Raw genomic sequence first — 17,914 nt, forward strand, 5'->3', positions numbered from 1 at the left:
AGCATTAGTTTCAGACTACTGATTTGTGAGGTGAGTGGGAGCATCAGTCAGTGATGTAACACAAATGTCTAGGAAAAATATCATCACGAACCAAGCCCAAAAAGTGAAAGGAGGTAACAAGCAGGGCTTGAACCAAGTTGAAGTGGTCTCCAAGAAGAAAAAAAAAAGAGAAAAGAAAAAAAGGGTAATGCCACGGCAAACAAATGAGCAAAGGCCTATGGTGTCCATAGAACGAGGAGCCATATGCAGAGGTGGGTCAAGAAGTTAACTGTGGAACGAGGGGCCAGAGACGCTGGGGTGCATCTAGAAAAATATGAACCAGCAAGGCATTAGGTAGACATAACGTCGCCGTCAAAAATGAGCTCTGGGTCCCAGGGTCTTGGGAGTTTTTGGCGTGGTGTGGGAACGTCTCGGTGTGCCATCGGCGTATTTGCTCAGCTTCAATTTCTTGTTGCTTGCGCCAATAAGATGGAGGGTTGCTGGGAGCTTCTGGCAATTTGAACTCCGCATACCAGTCAGGTACTTCTGTAAAAGGAATCTGAAGGGCCTCACGGAACGCAGGTAGATCCGGTGGGGTCCGTAAGAGGTAGGTTTTCCCATGAAAAGTAACACTAGGAGCAAAAGGAAATTTCCATCTATAGGAGTGTCCTTTAATTCTCAGAGCCTCCAGCAGGGGGCGCAAAGCACATCTATTATTAAGTGTAATAGGAGATAAGTCCTGAAAAAGGAGAATAGGTTCCCCATTAAACAGCACTTGATCATTTTGGCGTGCTTTGGCGAGAATTTCCTCCTTGAGAGGAAAGTTGTGCAGACAGCAGATAATGTCTCTGGGAGGCAGATTATCCGGTCCTTTGGTCGGAGGACCCTGTGCGCCCGTACAAATTCAATCGGCGACTCTTCGGGTCTCTCAAGTATATTATAAAAGATTTTGGTCAGGGCTTGCTTAGTGTCTTCAGAGGGGATAGACTCTGGAACTCCCCGCACTCTGGTATTATTGTGTCTGACCCTATTGTCCAGGTCTTCAATCTGTCTGTTAACATCAATCAAATGTGCAGCATGCGATTCAGCAGTGTGCTCCAGAAGCTTAATGGCAGTATGTCTGGCCTTCCCTTCTCTCTCTGACCTGTCCAGTTTATAAGAAAGGACCATGATGTTAGCAGTCAGGCTAGTGATAGTAGCAGCAAAGGATTTCTTTATGTCTGCCGCTATGACAGTCATGTCCGCATAAGTGAGGGGAAGGTCGGGAGAGCGCTCCTCTCTTACCGTGTCCTCCGAAGCAGAGAGTGACTACTCACTGAAGTCGGCCTCATGGTGGAGCTGCGCCATCTTGTCGGCCAAGTTGAGGGATCTTGCCACGGCCTGTGCCTTGAAGAGGGCCGATATATTTTTGCTGGAAGAAGCCGGCGTGGACCGGGACTGTCTGCTCTGTGTTCCGTGGCGGAGAATTCTGCCCATTGCCGTGTTTTAGGGAGACCGATAAGCTTAGTAGGGCTGAAGGTTCACGGAGCTCTCTCAATGTGCTGCCATCCTCCGCAGCGCCATCCAAGCCACGCCCCCCTGACTACTATAATTACTGAAGTCAGTAATTTATTCACTGCACCTGAGCAGTGGATTATGGGGTGCTGGTGATGTCAGAGCCCTTTAAAAGAGCTGTCAAACTCAGATAGAAGTTAGTTAGGCAGAGAGAGTCTTAGGTTAATCAGCTGGCTTGGTGGCGTAGCTGGTAGAATAACGGGCTTGCAAGTTATGGGTTTGAATCTCCCCTGGCCAGTGGGTGATTAATAGTCACTTACATTTAAGCCTTTAAAATAAAGACTTGTGATTGTTTTTGTTCGTATGTTCGCTAGAACATTTTCTCTGCTCGAAATGTTCTGATGCGATGCGAACCGAACAGGGGGGTATTCGGCTCATCACTAGTGAGAACTACAACATTTTCGATTTCCCATCACTTTTTGTACTGGAGACAACTCCAACATGGACAAACAGAAGTTCTAAAATGTCATCACTCTATCCACAACTAAAATTTTGGCTTTACCTACTTAATTGCCTTTTAAGGGTCACTGCCAACAAGGCTGTCCAACACACTAAGGGACTAGTTATAGGATGCAAAGGGTGAGGTGGGGGGGTGATAGCTTCTTGAGTTCTAGGGCACCTAAACAGCCATCTAATGAAATATACAGCCAACTGCAGACTTCTGTTTTCAGTTCCCTATTTCCCTATGACAGATCAAAAAAGCAAGATAAAAATAAATAGCCTATTGAAAAATAAAATAGGAAAAACATCTTTTGGTGCAACATATACCTTCAATCCAGAGGTTTCTACCACTGAACTTTTTTATTCCACTAGTTGCCCCAATTCTGATGGCCAGCATCATTCAACCACCTTCCTCTGAGCCCAGGTCATCCTAGGCCCACCTAAAGCCTATGACTAAATAGTGAATAGAGAAGCAGCAAAGTGGTGCTGTCATTCTCCTTTCTCCTACTTGCTTCTTGTCAGCACATGAAGTGATTGGTTCCTTGTTCTGCATTTTCCTCTTACGCTCCAGCCCTGATGTACAGGGACTGTTGGAAGCTGCTACCAGGACAAAGTTAGATACTTACACTGCTTATATTTAAAAATACAATTTGAGGTGATTGTAAACCTATATACAGTACATATATTTTAAATAATGATGCCCCCCCCCCCAATGCTGAGTGCCCACCATAGCAACTTGCACTTGTGCGGGCTCACTTCCAAGCTGGCTCTGTGTGGTGTCCATAGACGTAGCCCCACCCCTGCTTCCTTCTCATTGGCTGTGATTGACAGCAGCGGGAGCCAGTGGTTCCCACTGCTGCCCATCTGTCCCATGAAGAAAGAGAGAGCCGAGAGACGCTACTCTTGGGCACTGTGCTGGATGAAGATCGAGCTCAGGCAAGTATAGGGGGGGGGGGGGCTGGGTGGTAGTTGCACACTGAAGATGTTTTACCTTAATGCAGAGAATTAAGGTAAATTAAAAAAAAAACTACGCCTTTAGAACCACTATAATGATTAAATAATGATTACAGAACTGCATTCGTGTGTCGTCTGTATCTGCCTAGATCTCAGCGCTAATAGTATCATAGGCACAACAGGTTATCTTAGATCAGTTTTTAAAGACAATAAATGAATGGCACAATGTGTTATACTTTGTCTTAAATTCAGTTTCAGGCTGGAGAATTATCAACGTGTCCAGGCTGTACATTTTGCAGTGGAGGAGATAAATAAAGATCCGCAATTATTGCCAAACATCTCATTGGGGTTTTGGATTTTTGACTCTTGCACTGTCCTGCAGAGGGCGATATCGGGAACATTGCAGCTGCTGAGTGGACACGGCCAACCTCTGGTTAACTACCGCTGTAACCAAGATGTCCGTTTGGCTGCTGTCATTGGCCACTCCATCTCCACCTACACCATGCTGTTGGCTCATATTCTGGGGCTCTATCGGTACCCGCAAGTAAGTGCTATTTTAATTTGCTAATCTGCACCAAAGAAGACCCAAATTTATCGGCAATACATCCTCTTCTGCATTATATAACCATCAAAACCATTGATATAAGCTTGGAGCGTTATAAGAAGAGCACCCAAAATGGAGAGTGCTGTGTCCTAAATTACCTGGGCACAGACCCGTCAGTAGACCCAATGGTAGTCCAAGAGGGTCTCAAATGATAAGTGGGGAGCCACCGCATCCTAATGTAACTGGGGAATAAAAAATGGAAGGGGCCAAAGAAAAGCCTCTAAAGAACGGCTGCATAAAGGGATGCTCAGACCAACTTTGTATGAATAATCAAAAATTCTTTATTAAGGATCAAGGTAAAACATTGTCTAAAAATTAACCCCGTCATAGGGGAACAGTGTACAAAACATGAGAGGATACAGAAAATAAACTGACCACACACAAGACATAAAACCAAAAAAGAGATCACACATACAAGGCCGGCCTCACACATACACTGGAAGATCAGACCAGCAATAACCGGAGTAAGCTGCATACATTCCAACCGGGAATGTCTGAATGCTGCTATCTCATCGGTTTGCTGGTCGGCATGCCACAATGATGTAAAATACCTGGTATGATATATAACCAATATAGCTGCACCAATGGTTCAAAAGGTTGAGAACTTCAAACTTTAAACTCTAATTTTGTCAACCCTAAAATTCAGAATATACTGTGAACTGTTGCCATGCAATGCAGATCTAAACCCATACACTTCTACTGTCATTGAGAGGCATATAGGCTCTAAATTATCAACACGATTTCACCATGAAAAGAGGGAAGCATCTAGAGGAATGTCTGCACACCGATTAATATAAACTGTAAATAGAGCCAGTCCTTGACATGGGTGATGGCTAGTGTCTTGAAAAAGATGAAGTTCAAATCCTCAAATAACGTTTGGTTTGCATAATCGGGCCAACTTAGAACCCCTATGGCAGAGAGTCTCTTGCTGTAATGGTGAGTAGGGGTGCGGGAGCAAGGGAGAGACGCAGTGTATGGGGAAGACTGCGCGGGCTCACACCAAACATAAGCTGTATCCCATACTGGTCAATTGTGCCATTGGCCAGATGACGGCCGTGAATTGATTGGCATATATCCACTGTATGGCTGGGTCAGCTTGGTGGTCACGGCCTTTTCTTCCAGTGTATGTGTGAGGCCGGCCTTGTATGTGTGATCTCTTTTTTGGTTTTATGTCTTGTGTGTGGTCAGTTTATTTTCTGTATCCTCTCATGTTTTGTACACTGTTCCCCTATGACGGGGTTAATTTTTAGACAATGTGTCACCTTGATCCTTAATAAAGAATTTTTGATTATTCATACAAAGTTGGTCTGAGCATCCCTTTATGCAGCCGTTCTTTAGAGGCTTTTCTTTGGCCCCTTCCATTTTTTATTCCTAAGCTTGGAGCGTGCCTTTGCATAACATTTTTATTATAGTAACTCACATACATGCTGATTTAGCACTGCCCATGGTAGGTGTTCTGGCTAGGGATAGACCGATTATTAGGCCGATATATCAGGAGCCGATATGCACTTTCCCCGATATATCTGTATTGGCCCCGGAACTGGCCGATATTGCCGATATTTTTGTGACGTCATTCTGCCTTCTTAGGCTGCCTCCCTCGCTTTGGACAGCCTTGCCTGGAGTCGAGACTAGTCTTGTGGGAGTGTATCACAGCCATACACCCACCCACAGCAGCCCAGTGCCAGCCAGCCACCCACCCACCCACATCCACAGGCCCTGTACCAGCCAGCCAGCCACAGGCACTGTACCAGCCAGCCACCCACAGGCCCTGTACCAGCCAGCCACAGGCACTGTACCAGCCAGCCAGCCACCCACAGGCCCTGTACCAACCAGCCACCCACAGCCCCTGTGTCAGCAAGCCACCCACCACAGGGTGCCAGCCAGCCAGCCACCCACCATAGGGTGCCAGCCAGTCAGCCACCCACAGCCCTTGTGCCAGCCACCCACCTACCACAGGGTGCCAGCCAGCCACCCACCACAGGGTGCCCGACAGCCAGCCATCCACCACAGCGTGCCAGCCAGCCACCCACCAGAGGGTGCCAGCCAGCCAACCACCCACCACAGGGTGCCAGCAAGCCAGCCCCCCCCCCCCCCACCACAGGGTGCCAGACAGCCAGCCATTAAGCATTAAACAAAAATTAACATGTTCAGTACCAAATTTGTGTCAAAACTTGTGTTTATTTTTTAAAACTTTATATGTACAAAATATTGGCCCATATCGGCCGATACTGATATGGTGTGACCAAAATATCAATATCGGTATCAGTATCAGCCCTGAAAAAAACATATCGGTCTATCCCTAGTTCTGGCTCAGCAAAGTCTATACTGAGAGAATTATAAGAGATGCCATTGGTGGTATTTTTCTAAAAATGTTACTTGTCTGGCGGTTGTTGGCTTCATTTATTTCATGGCCACTGACCCAAAACAAAAACGAGTCTAGGTTCACAACTGTGTGGGTATGTGGGCCATTAATTGCATGGCCACGAGAGCCCATTCATTTAAATGGGCTGCCGTGCCCTGGGACACGTAGGATAGAAGTTGCTCCACTATTTCTGAAATCGCAGCCCGCACGGGGAACCAAGGTGCGATTTCCAGTGAGGGCAGGTGTGAGTGGTTGCAGCGGCTGGTATTTGTGCGAGTTCCACAGCGGCACCAACCGCACAGATGTGAACATAGCCTTACTAAGTGCTCACTTTGACTTTCAGGTGGGGGGTGTTAAAAACGTCCCTGAGCCTCCCCAACCAAACCCCCCCCCCCCCCTTTTAAGCTGCAAAGGCAAAGAATGGGGGTATTCTAATGCTATGGTTAAGATTAGGGTTGAGCGAACACCTAGATGTCCGTGTTCGACGGGTTCGGCCGAACTTTAAAAAAAAGTCCGGGTCCGTGTCCCGGACTTTTACCGAACTTTTCCCGGACACCGAACCCCATTGAAGTCAATGGGGACCCGAACTTTAAGGCACTAAAATGGCTCTAAAACACCAAAGGAAAGGGCTAGAGTGCTGCAAATGGCAGCAAAACGTAATTAAGAGCATGGCAAGTGCTCTGCAAACAAATGTGGATAGGGAAATAACTTAAAACAACAAAAAAAAACAGAAAAATAAAACAATGTTCTTCTTCATCTCTGAAGGACGAGGCCCATATGGAGTAGGAGGGAGGTTAAGGTGGTGGTGGATGTGGCGGTGACATAGGCGTGCGCACAGGGTGTGCTGGGTGTGCCTGGGCACACCCTAATCACCTAGGGCACATAGCATTGCCAGTGAGGAGATGGGAAAGATCTCCCTGGGACCTGCTCTGCTCTATTTCTCCTTGCCTACAGGTACATGGCCCCGATACATTACTCTCCCTGCTGGCAAACACATGCATGTGTATTTCAACTTTGGGGTGCACACCTTAATGCAATAGGCTGCGCACACCTATGGGCGGTGTAGGTGGAAGCGGCGGTGGAGGAGGACCAGGGCCGGATTAACAGCATCATGGGCTTGGTGCTGAGGATTTTGAAGGGCCTTAAGGGCCGTGCCTTGCCATGCACCCAGAGGAGGAAGGGTGCAGCCATGCATGCCTAATTCAACATGGGATGCTGTCTCTGAAGCCCATAAACACATCCATGCATCGCCAACTGTCCCTCCTTGTCCGGCCTTCACGCTGTGTGGGGAGGTTCTGAGGGTGCTGCCTGGGGAAGCGAGCATAGAAGCCAGACTTCTGTGTTTACAAGTGACAGAAGAGCGGTAACAGTGAATATGGCCAACCCGGGGCCTATATAAAAGGTAGGGGCCTGGAGCTGCAGCTCCAATAGCCCCTACATTAATCTGGCCCTGAGGAGGAGGACGAGGTAGCCAACACTGCTTCTTTTCAAAAATTTTAAATGAGGGTACACCCCAAAAGAGTGAGAAAGAGCAAAAATGGAACAATGGGTGGGTAAGGTCGGTATCCATTGCTATTCTGCATAAGGTACGGAAAAGTCCCGTGGGATCCATGCCTGGTTCATTTTAATGAACGTGAGCTTGTCCACATTGTCTCTGGACAGGCGGCTGCGCTTGTCTGTTATAACGCCCCCAGCCGTGCTAAATACCCGTTCAGATAATACACTGGCTGCAGGGCACGCCAGCACCTCCAAGGCGTAAAGGGCAAGCTCAGGCCATGTGCCCAATTTGGAGACCCAGAAGTTGAAGGGGGCAGACCCGTCATTCACTACATGTAGGCGTGTGCACACATACTGCTCCACCATGTTGGTAAAATGCTGCCTCCTGCTAAGACGTTCCATCTGAGCTGCTGGTGCTGCTGTTTGTTGTGGCGTGCTGACAAAGCTTTTCCACATTTCGGCCATGCTAACCCTGCCTTCTGAGGTGCTGGCGGTGCCCTGGTTGCGTTGGCGACCTCCTCCTCCTCCTCCTCTGCCTTGTGCTTCCACTGTGGCCCCGCTGTCAGATGGGAATGCCAGCAGCATGGCGTCTACCAGCGTGCGCTTGTACTCGCGCATCTTGCGATCGCGCTCCAGTGAGTGAATTAAGGACGGTACGTTGTCCTTGTAACGGGGATCCAGCAGCGTGGCCACCCAGTAATCAGCACAAGTTAGAATGTGGGCAACTCGGCGGTCGTTGTGGAGACACTGCAGCATGTAATCGCTCATGTGTGCCAGGCTGCCCAGAGGCAACGAAAGGCTGTCCTCTGTGGGAGGTGTATGGTCCGTGTCCTCTGTATCCCCCCAGCCACGCACCAGTGATGGCCATGAGCTGGCCTGGGTGCCACCCTGCTGTGAACATGGTTCCATCTCCTCCTCCAGCTCCTCCTCCTCCTCATCCTCCTCATCCTCCAGAACTGTGCCCCTGCTGGACAATTGCGTCCCTGGCGTTTGCGTGTGCAGGAACCCACCCTCGGAGCCCCTTGCGAATGACTGCCCTGAAAGCCTTGGAAATGTTACCTCTTCATCCTCCTCCTCCTCCTCATCCTGTGCCACATCCTCTTCCATCATCGCCCGAATTGTTTTTTCAAGGAGGCATAGAAGTGGGATAGTTAAGCTGAGAACGGCGTCATTGCCACTGGCCATGTTGGTGGAGTACTCAAAACAGCGCAACAAGGCACACAGGTCTCGCATGGAGGCCCAGTTAAATTAAATAGCGGAATAGAAAATATGATCCAAAAAAAGTGTATGTATATCACACGTACACAACCACACTAGGCCCCAATTACTATTGTTTGTACCCCTAAAAGGCTAGATGAGGAGTAGGGGGGGTATGGAACAGGCAGCACCCTCAAACCTTCAGAAGTATGAGATGAACCCCAACAACTTGGAAAGGTGGATCTCTCTCACACGTACCGACACAGACTATCCCGCAATTCAATTGATCCTCAAAGGTTTTTATTGAATAGCGGAATAGGAAATATGATCAAAAAAAGTGTATGTATCTCGCACGTACACAACCACACTAGGCCCCAATTACTATTGTTTGTACCCCTAAAAGGCTAGATGAGGAGTAGGGGGGGTATGGAACAGGCAGCACCCTCAAACCTTCAGAAGTATGAGATGAACCCCAACAACTTGGAAAGGTGGATCTCTCTCACACGTACCGACACAGACTATCCCGCAATTCAATTGATCCTCAAAGGTTTTTATTGAATAGCGGAATAGGAAATATGATCAAAAAAAGTGTATGTATCTCGCACGTACACAACCACACTAGGCCCCAATTACTATTGTTTGTACCCCTAAAAGGCTAGGAGTAGGGGGAGTATGGAACAGGCAGCACCCTCAAACCTTCAGAAGTATGAGATGAACCCCAACAACTTGGAAAGGTGGATCTCTCTCACACGTACCAACACAGACTATCCCCCAATTTAACTGATCCCCAAAGGTTTTTGATTAAATAGCGGAATAGAAAATATGATCCCAAAAAAGTGTATGTATATCACACGTACACAACCACACTAGGCCCCAATTACTATTGTTTGTACCCCTAAAAGGCTAGGAGTAGGGGGAGTATGGAACAGGCAGCACCCTCAAACCTTCAGAAGTATGAGATGAACCCCAACAACTTGGAAAGGTGGATCTCTCTCACACGTACCAACACAGACTATCCCCCAATTTAACTGATCCCCAAAGGTTTTTGATTAAATAGCGGAATAGAAAATATGATCCCAAAAAAGTGTATGTATATCACACGTACACAACCACACTAGGCCCCAATTACTATTGTTTGTACCCCTAAAAGGCTAGGAGTAGGGGGAGTATGGAACAGGCAGCACCCTCAAACCTTCAGAAGTATGAGATGAACCCCAACAACTTGGAAAGGTGGATCTCTCTCACACGTACCAACACAGACTATCCCCCAATTTAACTGATCCCCAAAGGTTTTTGATTAAATAGCGGAATAGAAAATATGATCCCAAAAAAGTGTATGTATATCACACGTACACAACCACACTAGGCCCCAATTACTATTGTTTGTACCCCTAAAAGGCTAGGAGTAGGGGGAGTATGGAACAGGCAGCACCCTCAAACCTTCAGAAGTATGAGATGAACCCCAACAACTTGGAAAGGTGGATCTCTCTCACACGTACCAACACAGACTATCCCCCAATTTAACTGATCCCCAAAGGTTTTTGATTAAATAGCGGAATAGAAAATATGATCCCAAAAAAGTGTATGTATATCACACGTACACAACCACACTAGGCCCCAATTACTATTGTTTGTACCCCTAAAAGGCTAGGAGTAGGGGGAGTATGGAACAGGCAGCACCCTCAAACCTTCAGAAGTATGAGATGAACCTCAACAACTTGGAAAGGTGGATCTCTCTCACACGTACCAACACAGACTATCCCCCAATTTAACTGATCCCCAAAGGTTTTTGATTAAATAGCGGAATAGAAAATATGATCCCAAAAAAGTGTATGTATATCACACGTACACAACCACACTAGGCCCCAATTACTATTGTTTGTACCCCTAAAAGGCTAGGAGTAGGGGGAGTATGGAACAGGCAGCACCCTCAAACCTTCAGAAGTATGAGATGAACCCCAACAACTTGGAAAGGTGGATCTCTCTCACACGTACCAACACAGACTATCCCCCAATTTAACTGATCCCCAAAGGTTTTTGATTAAATAGCGGAATAGAAAATATGATCCCAAAAAAGTGTATGTATATCACACGTACACAACCACACTAGGCCCCAATTACTATTGTTTGTACCCCTAAAAGGCTAGGAGTAGGGGGAGTATGGAACAGGCAGCACCCTCAAACCTTCAGAAGTATGAGATGAACCCCAACAACTTGGAAAGGTGGATCTCTCTCACACGTACCAACACAGACTATCCCCCAATTTAACTGATCCCCAAAGGTTTTTGATTAAATAGCGGAATAGAAAATATGATCCCAAAAAAGTGTATGTATATCACACGTACACAACCACACTAGGCCCCAATTACTATTGTTTGTACCCCTAAAAGGCTAGGAGTAGGGGGAGTATGGAACAGGCAGCACCCTCAAACCTTCAGAAGTATGAGATGAACCCCAACAACTTGGAAAGGTGGATCTCTCTCACACGTACCAACACAGACTATCCCCCAATTTAACTGATCCCCAGAGGTTTTTGATTAAATAGCGGAATAGAAAATATGATCCCAAAAAAGTGTATGTATATCACACGTACACAACCACACTAGGCCCCAATTACTATTGTTTGTACCCCTAAAAGGCTAGGAGTAGGGGGAGTATGGAACAGGCAGCACCCTCAAACCTTCAGAAGTATGAGATGAACCCCAACAACTTGGAAAGGTGGATCTCTCTCACACGTACCAACACAGACTATCCCCCAATTTAACTGATCCCCAAAGGTTTTTGATTAAATAGCGGAATAGAAAATATGATCCCAAAAAAGTGTATGTATATCACACGTACACAACCACACTAGGCCCCAATTACTATTGTTTGTACCCCTAAAAGGCTAGGAGTAGGGGGAGTATGGAACAGGCAGCACCCTCAAACCTTCAGAAGTATGAGATGAACCTCAACAACTTGGAAAGGTGGATCTCTCTCACACGTACCAACACAGACTATCCCCCAATTTAACTGATCCCCAAAGGTTTTTGATTAAATAGCGGAATAGAAAATATGATCCCAAAAAAGTGTATGTATATCACACGTACACAACCACACTAGGCCCCAATTACTATTGTTTGTACCCCTAAAAGGCTAGGAGTAGGGGGAGTATGGAACAGGCAGCACCCTCAAACCTTCAGAAGTATGAGATGAACCCCAACAACTTGGAAAGGTGGATCTCTCTCACACGTACCAACACAGACTATCCCCCAATTTAACTGATCCCCAGAGGTTTTTGATTAAATAGCGGAATAGAAAATATGATCCCAAAAAAGTGTATGTATATCACACGTACACAACCACACTAGGCCCCAATTACTATTGTTTGTACCCCTAAAAGGCTAGGAGTAGGGGGAGTATGGAACAGGCAGCACCCTCAAACCTTCAGAAGTATGAGATGAACCCCAACAACTTGGAAAGGTGGATCTCTCTCACACGTACCAACACAGACTATCCCCCAATTTAACTGATCCCCAGAGGTTTTTGATTAAATAGCGGAATAGAAAATATGATCCCAAAAAAGTGTATGTATATCACACGTACACAACCACACTAGGCCCCAATTACTATTGTTTGTACCCCTAAAAGGCTAGGAGTAGGGGGAGTATGGAACAGGCAGCACCCTCAAACCTTCAGAAGTATGAGATGAACCCCAACAACTTGGAAAGGTGGATCTCTCTCACACGTACCAACACAGACTATCCCCCAATTTAACTGATCCCCAAAGGTTTTTGATTAAATAGCGGAATAGAAAATATGATCCCAAAAAAGTGTATGTATATCACACGTACACAACCACACTAGGCCCCAATTACTATTGTTTGTACCCCTAAAAGGCTAGGAGTAGGGGGAGTATGGAACAGGCAGCACCCTCAAACCTTCAGAAGTATGAGATGAACCCCAACAACTTGGAAAGGTGGATCTCTCTCACACGTACCAACACAGACTATCCCCCAATTTAACTGATCCCCAAAGGTTTTTGATTAAATAGCGGAATAGAAAATATGATCCCAAAAAAGTGTATGTATATCACACGTACACAACCACACTAGGCCCCAATTACTATTGTTTGTACCCCTAAAAGGCTAGGAGTAGGGGGAGTATGGAACAGGCAGCACCCTCAAACCTTCAGAAGTATGAGATGAACCTCAACAACTTGGAAAGGTGGATCTCTCTCACACGTACCAACACAGACTATCCCCCAATTTAACTGATCCCCAAAGGTTTTTGATTAAATAGCGGAATAGAAAATATGATCCCAAAAAAGTGTATGTATATCACACGTACACAACCACACTAGGCCCCAATTACTATTGTTTGTACCCCTAAAAGGCTAGGAGTAGGGGGAGTATGGAACAGGCAGCACCCTCAAACCTTCAGAAGTATGAGATGAACCCCAACAACTTGGAAAGGTGGATCTCTCTCACACGTACCAACACAGACTATCCCCCAATTTAACTGATCCCCAGAGGTTTTTGATTAAATAGCGGAATAGAAAATATGATCCCAAAAAAGTGTATGTATATCACACGTACACAACCACACTAGGCCCCAATTACTATTGTTTGTACCCCTAAAAGGCTAGGAGTAGGGGGAGTATGGAACAGGCAGCACCCTCAAACCTTCAGAAGTATGAGATGAACCCCAACAACTTGGAAAGGTGGATCTCTCTCACACGTACCAACACAGACTATCCCCCAATTTAACTGATCCCCAGAGGTTTTTGATTAAATAGCGGAATAGAAAATATGATCCCAAAAAAGTGTATGTATATCACACGTACACAACCACACTAGGCCCCAATTACTATTGTTTGTACCCCTAAAAGGCTAGGAGTAGGGGGAGTATGGAACAGGCAGCACCCTCAAACCTTCAGAAGTATGAGATGAACCCCAACTAGGGTTGAGCGGACACCTAGATGTCCGTGTTCGACGGGTTCGGCCGAACTTTAAAAAAAAGTCCGGGTCCGTGTCCCGGACTTTTACCGAACTTTTCCCGGACACCGAACCCCATTGAAGTCAATGGGGACCCGAACTTTAAGGCACTAAAATGGCTCTAAAACACCAAAGGAAAGGGCTAGAGTGCTGCAAATGGCAGCAAAACGTAATTAAGAGCATGGCAAGTGCTCTGCAAACAAATGTGGATAGGGAAATAACTTAAAACAACAAAAAAAAACAGAAAAATAAAACAATGTTCTTCTTCATCTCTGAAGGACGAGGCCCATATGGAGTAGGAGGGAGGTTGAGGTGGTGGTGGATGTGGCGGTGACATAGGCGTGCGCACAGGGTGTGCTGGGTGTGCCTGGGCACACCCTAATCACCTAGGGCACATAGCATTGCCAGTGAGGAGATGGGAAAGATCTCCCTGGGACCTGCTCTGCTCTATTTCTCCTTGCCTACAGGTACATGGCCCCGATACATTACTCTCCCTGCTGGCAAACACATGCATGTGTATTTCAACTTTGGGGTGCACACCTTAATGCAATAGGCTGCGCACACCTATGGGCGGTGTAGGTGGAAGCGGCGGTGGAGGAGGACCAGGGCCGGATTAACAGCATCATGGGCTTGGTGCTGAGGATTTTGAAGGGCCTTAGGGCCGTGCCTTGCCATGCACCCAGAGGAGGAAGGGTGCAGCCATGCATGCCTAATTCAACATGGGATGCTGTCTCTGAAGCCCATAAACACATCCATGCATCGCCAACTGTCCCTCCTTGTCCGGCCTTCACGCTGTGTGGGGAGGTTCTGAGGGTGCTGCCTGGGGAAGCGAGCATAGAAGCCAGACTTCTGTGTTTACAAGTGACAGAAGAGCGGTAACAGTGAATATGGCCAACCCGGGGCCTATATAAAAGGTAGGGGCCTGGAGCTGCAGCTCCAATAGACCCTACATTAATCTGGCCCTGAGGAGGAGGACGAGGTAGCCAACACTGCTTCTTTTCACAAATTTTAAATGAGGGTACACCCCAAAAGAGTGAGAAAGAGCAAAAATGGAACAATGGGTGGGTAAGGTCGGTATCCATTGCTATTCTGCATAAGGTACGGAAAAGTCCCGTGGGATCCATGCCTGGTTCATTTTAATGAACGTGAGCTTGTCCACATTGTCTCTGGACAGGCGGCTGCGCTTGTCTGTTATAACGCCCCCAGCCGTGCTAAATACCCGTTCAGATAATACACTGGCTGCAGGGCACGCCAGCACCTCCAAGGCGTAAAGGGCAAGCTCAGGCCATGTGCCCAATTTGGAGACCCAGAAGTTGAAGGGGGCAGACCCGTCATTCACTACATGTAGGCGTGTGCACACATACTGCTCCACCATGTTGGTAAAATGCTGCCTCCTGCTAAGACGTTCCATCTGAGCTGCTGGTGCTGCTGTTTGTTGTGGCGTGCTGACAAAGCTTTTCCACATTTCGGCCATGCTAACCCTGCCTTCTGAGGTGCTGGCGGTGCCCTGGTTGCGTTGGCGACCTCCTCCTCCTCCTCCTCTGCCTTGTGCTTCCACTGTGGCCCCGCTGTCAGATGGGAATGCCAGCAGCATGGCGTCTACCAGCGTGCGCTTGTACTCGCGCATCTTGCGATCGCGCTCCAGTGAGTGAATTAAGGACGGTACGTTGTCCTTGTAACGGGGATCCAGCAGCGTGGCCACCCAGTAATCAGCACAAGTTAGAATGTGGGCAACTCGGCGGTCGTTGTGGAGACACTGCAGCATGTAATCGCTCATGTGTGCCAGGCTGCCCAGAGGCAACGAAAGGCTGTCCTCTGTGGGAGGTGTATGGTCCGTGTCCTCTGTATCCCCCCAGCCACGCACCAGTGATGGCCATGAGCTGGCCTGGGTGCCACCCTGCTGTGAACATGGTTCCATCTCCTCCTCCAGCTCCTCCTCCTCCTCATCCTCCTCATCCTCCAGAACTGTGCCCCTGCTGGACAATTGCGTCCCTGGCGTTTGCGTGTGCAGGAACCCACCCTCGGAGCCCCTTGCGAATGACTGCCCTGAAAGCCTTGGAAATGTTACCTCTTCATCCTCCTCCTCCTCCTCATCCTGTGCCACATCCCCTTCCATCATCGCCCGAATTGTTTTTTCAAGGAGGCATAGAAGTGGGATAGTTAAGCTGAGAACGGCGTCATTGCCACTGGCCATGTTGGTGGAGTACTCAAAACAGCGCAACAAGGCACACAGGTCTCGCATGGAGGCCCAGTTATTGGTGGTGAAGTGGTGCTGTTCCGCAGAGCGACTCACGCGTGCGTGCTGCAGCTGAAACTCCACTATGGCCTGCTGCTGCTCGCACAGTCTTTCCAGCATGTGCAAGGTGGAGTTCCACCTTGTGGGCACGTCACATATGAGGCGGTGAGCGGGAAGGCCGAAGTTACGCTGCAGCGCTGCCAGGCGAGCAGCAGCAGGGTGAGAACGCCGAAAGTGCGCACAAACGGCCCGCACTTTCTGCAGCAGCTCTGACATATCGGGGTAGTTTTTAAGGAACCTCTGCACCACCAAATTCAGCACATGCGCCAGGCAAGGGATGTGCGTCAAACCGGCTAGGCCCAGAGCTGCTATGAGATTTCGCCCGTTATCGCACACCACCAGGCCGGGCTTGAGGCTCGCTGGCAGCAACCACTCATTTGTCTGCTGTTCCATGCTCCTCCACAACTCCTGCGCGGTGTGTGGTTTGTCCCCCAAACAGGCAAGTTGTAAAACTGCCTGCTGTCGTTTACCCCTGGCCGTGCTGAAGTTGGTGGTGAAGGTGTTACGCTGTCCGGATGAGGAGGCGGTAGAGGATGAGGAAGCGGAGTAGGAGGAGTTAGGAACAGGAGGCAAACTGAAGCGCCCTGCAATCCTCGGTGGTGGAAGGACATGCGCCAAATTGCTATCCGCCTCAGGCCCATCCGCCACTGCATTTACCCAGTGTGCCGTTAGGGAGATATAACGCCCCTGACCGTGCTTACTGGTCCACGTATCCGTAGTTAGGTGGACCTTGGCACAGATGGCGTTGCACAGTGCACACCTGATTTTTTCCCCCACTTGGTTGTGCAGGGAAGGGATGGCTTGCCTGGAAAAGTAGTGGCGGCTGGGCACGACGTACTGTGGGACAGCCACCGACATAAGGTTTTTAAAACTGTGCGTCTCCACCAGACGGAATGACAGCATTTCAAAGGCCAATAATTTTGAAATGCTGGCATTCAGGGCCAGGGATCGCGGGTGGGTAGGGGGGTACTTCCTCTTCCTCTCAAGTGTTTGGGAGATGGAAAGCTGAACGCTTCCACGGGACATTGTGGAGATGGTTGTTGGTGACCCAGGTGGTGGTGTTGCTGACAGATCGTCTGTTTGCGGGGTGGCAGGTGCCGGTATCACTACAGATGTGGCTGGAGCGGCCGAGACTGCAGCAGAAGAGGAAGCAGGATGAGCCAGAGACGTTTCTTGGTTTTGAAGGTGTGTACTCCACTGCAGCTCGTGCTTTGCACTTAGATGCCTGATCATGCAGGTTGTGCTCAGGTTGAGAAGGTTCATGCCTCGCTTCAAGCTCTGATTGCACAGGGTGCAAACCACTCGTGTCCTGTCATCAGCACATTTTCTAAAGAACTTCCACGCTAGAGAACTCCTTTGAGCTGACTTTGGTGCGCTCGTTCCCTTGCTGCGTTGGGCAGTAGCGGGTGTAGTGTCTAGGGCACGGCCGCTCCGCTTCTGCACCCTGCTCCCTCTTCTGCTGTGCTGGTGGCTCTGTGCGACCACCGCCTCTTCCTCCAAACTACTCAGTTCACCTGCATGACGTTCATTCCATGTGGGGTCGAGGACCTCATCGTCCTCCACATCATCTTCCACCCAGTCTTCACCCCTGCCCTCCTTGTCGGTCTCCACAATGCTGAACGCCGCAGCAGTTGGCACCTGCGTTTCGTCATCATCGGAGACGTGCTGCGATGATCCTTGCATGTACTCATCTTGAGGAATAAGTGGTTGGGCATCGCTGCACTCAATCTCTTCCACTTCTGGGGCAGGGCTAGGTGGATGGCCCTGGGAAACCCTGCTGACAGAGTCCTCAAAAAGAATAAGAGACTGCTGTATGGCTTGGGGCTCAGACTGCTGGCCTGATTTGCAAGGGGGTGAGGTGAAAGACGGTTGGACATTGGCTGCAGGTGCCAACTCTGACCTTTCTGCAGTAGACTGGGTGGGAGACAATGTGAAGGAACTGGAGGCACTGTCAGCAGCAAACCAATCTACTATCGCCTCAACTTGTTCTGGCCTCATCACTTCTAGGGGCGTTTGATGCCCTACCAAATACTGATGCAGGTTCTGTCGCCTAC

The 17,914-nt window shown here is 48.4% G+C and overlaps 1 protein-coding gene across 1 annotated transcript in view; it reads left to right on the forward strand.

Moving 5' to 3' along the window:
- Positions 1 to 2,845: 2,845 nt before the first annotated feature.
- Positions 2,846 to 17,914, forward strand: part of LOC309552869 (extracellular calcium-sensing receptor-like) — a gene marked incomplete at both ends in the record, with an annotated part of 34,107 nt that continues 19,038 nt past the window's right edge. The window contains 2 exons of the mRNA XM_082253780.1: positions 2,846 to 2,910; positions 3,181 to 3,472. Coding sequence (XP_082109906.1) covers positions 2,846 to 2,910; positions 3,181 to 3,472 — 357 coding nt within the window. The remainder of the gene's footprint in view (positions 2,911 to 3,180; positions 3,473 to 17,914) is intronic.

The sequence above is a fragment of the Pelophylax lessonae genome, assembly GCF_965119305.1.
Source record: "Pelophylax lessonae genome assembly, chromosome: 4".
In the NCBI taxonomy this organism is placed as follows: Eukaryota; Metazoa; Chordata; class Amphibia; order Anura; family Ranidae; genus Pelophylax; species Pelophylax lessonae.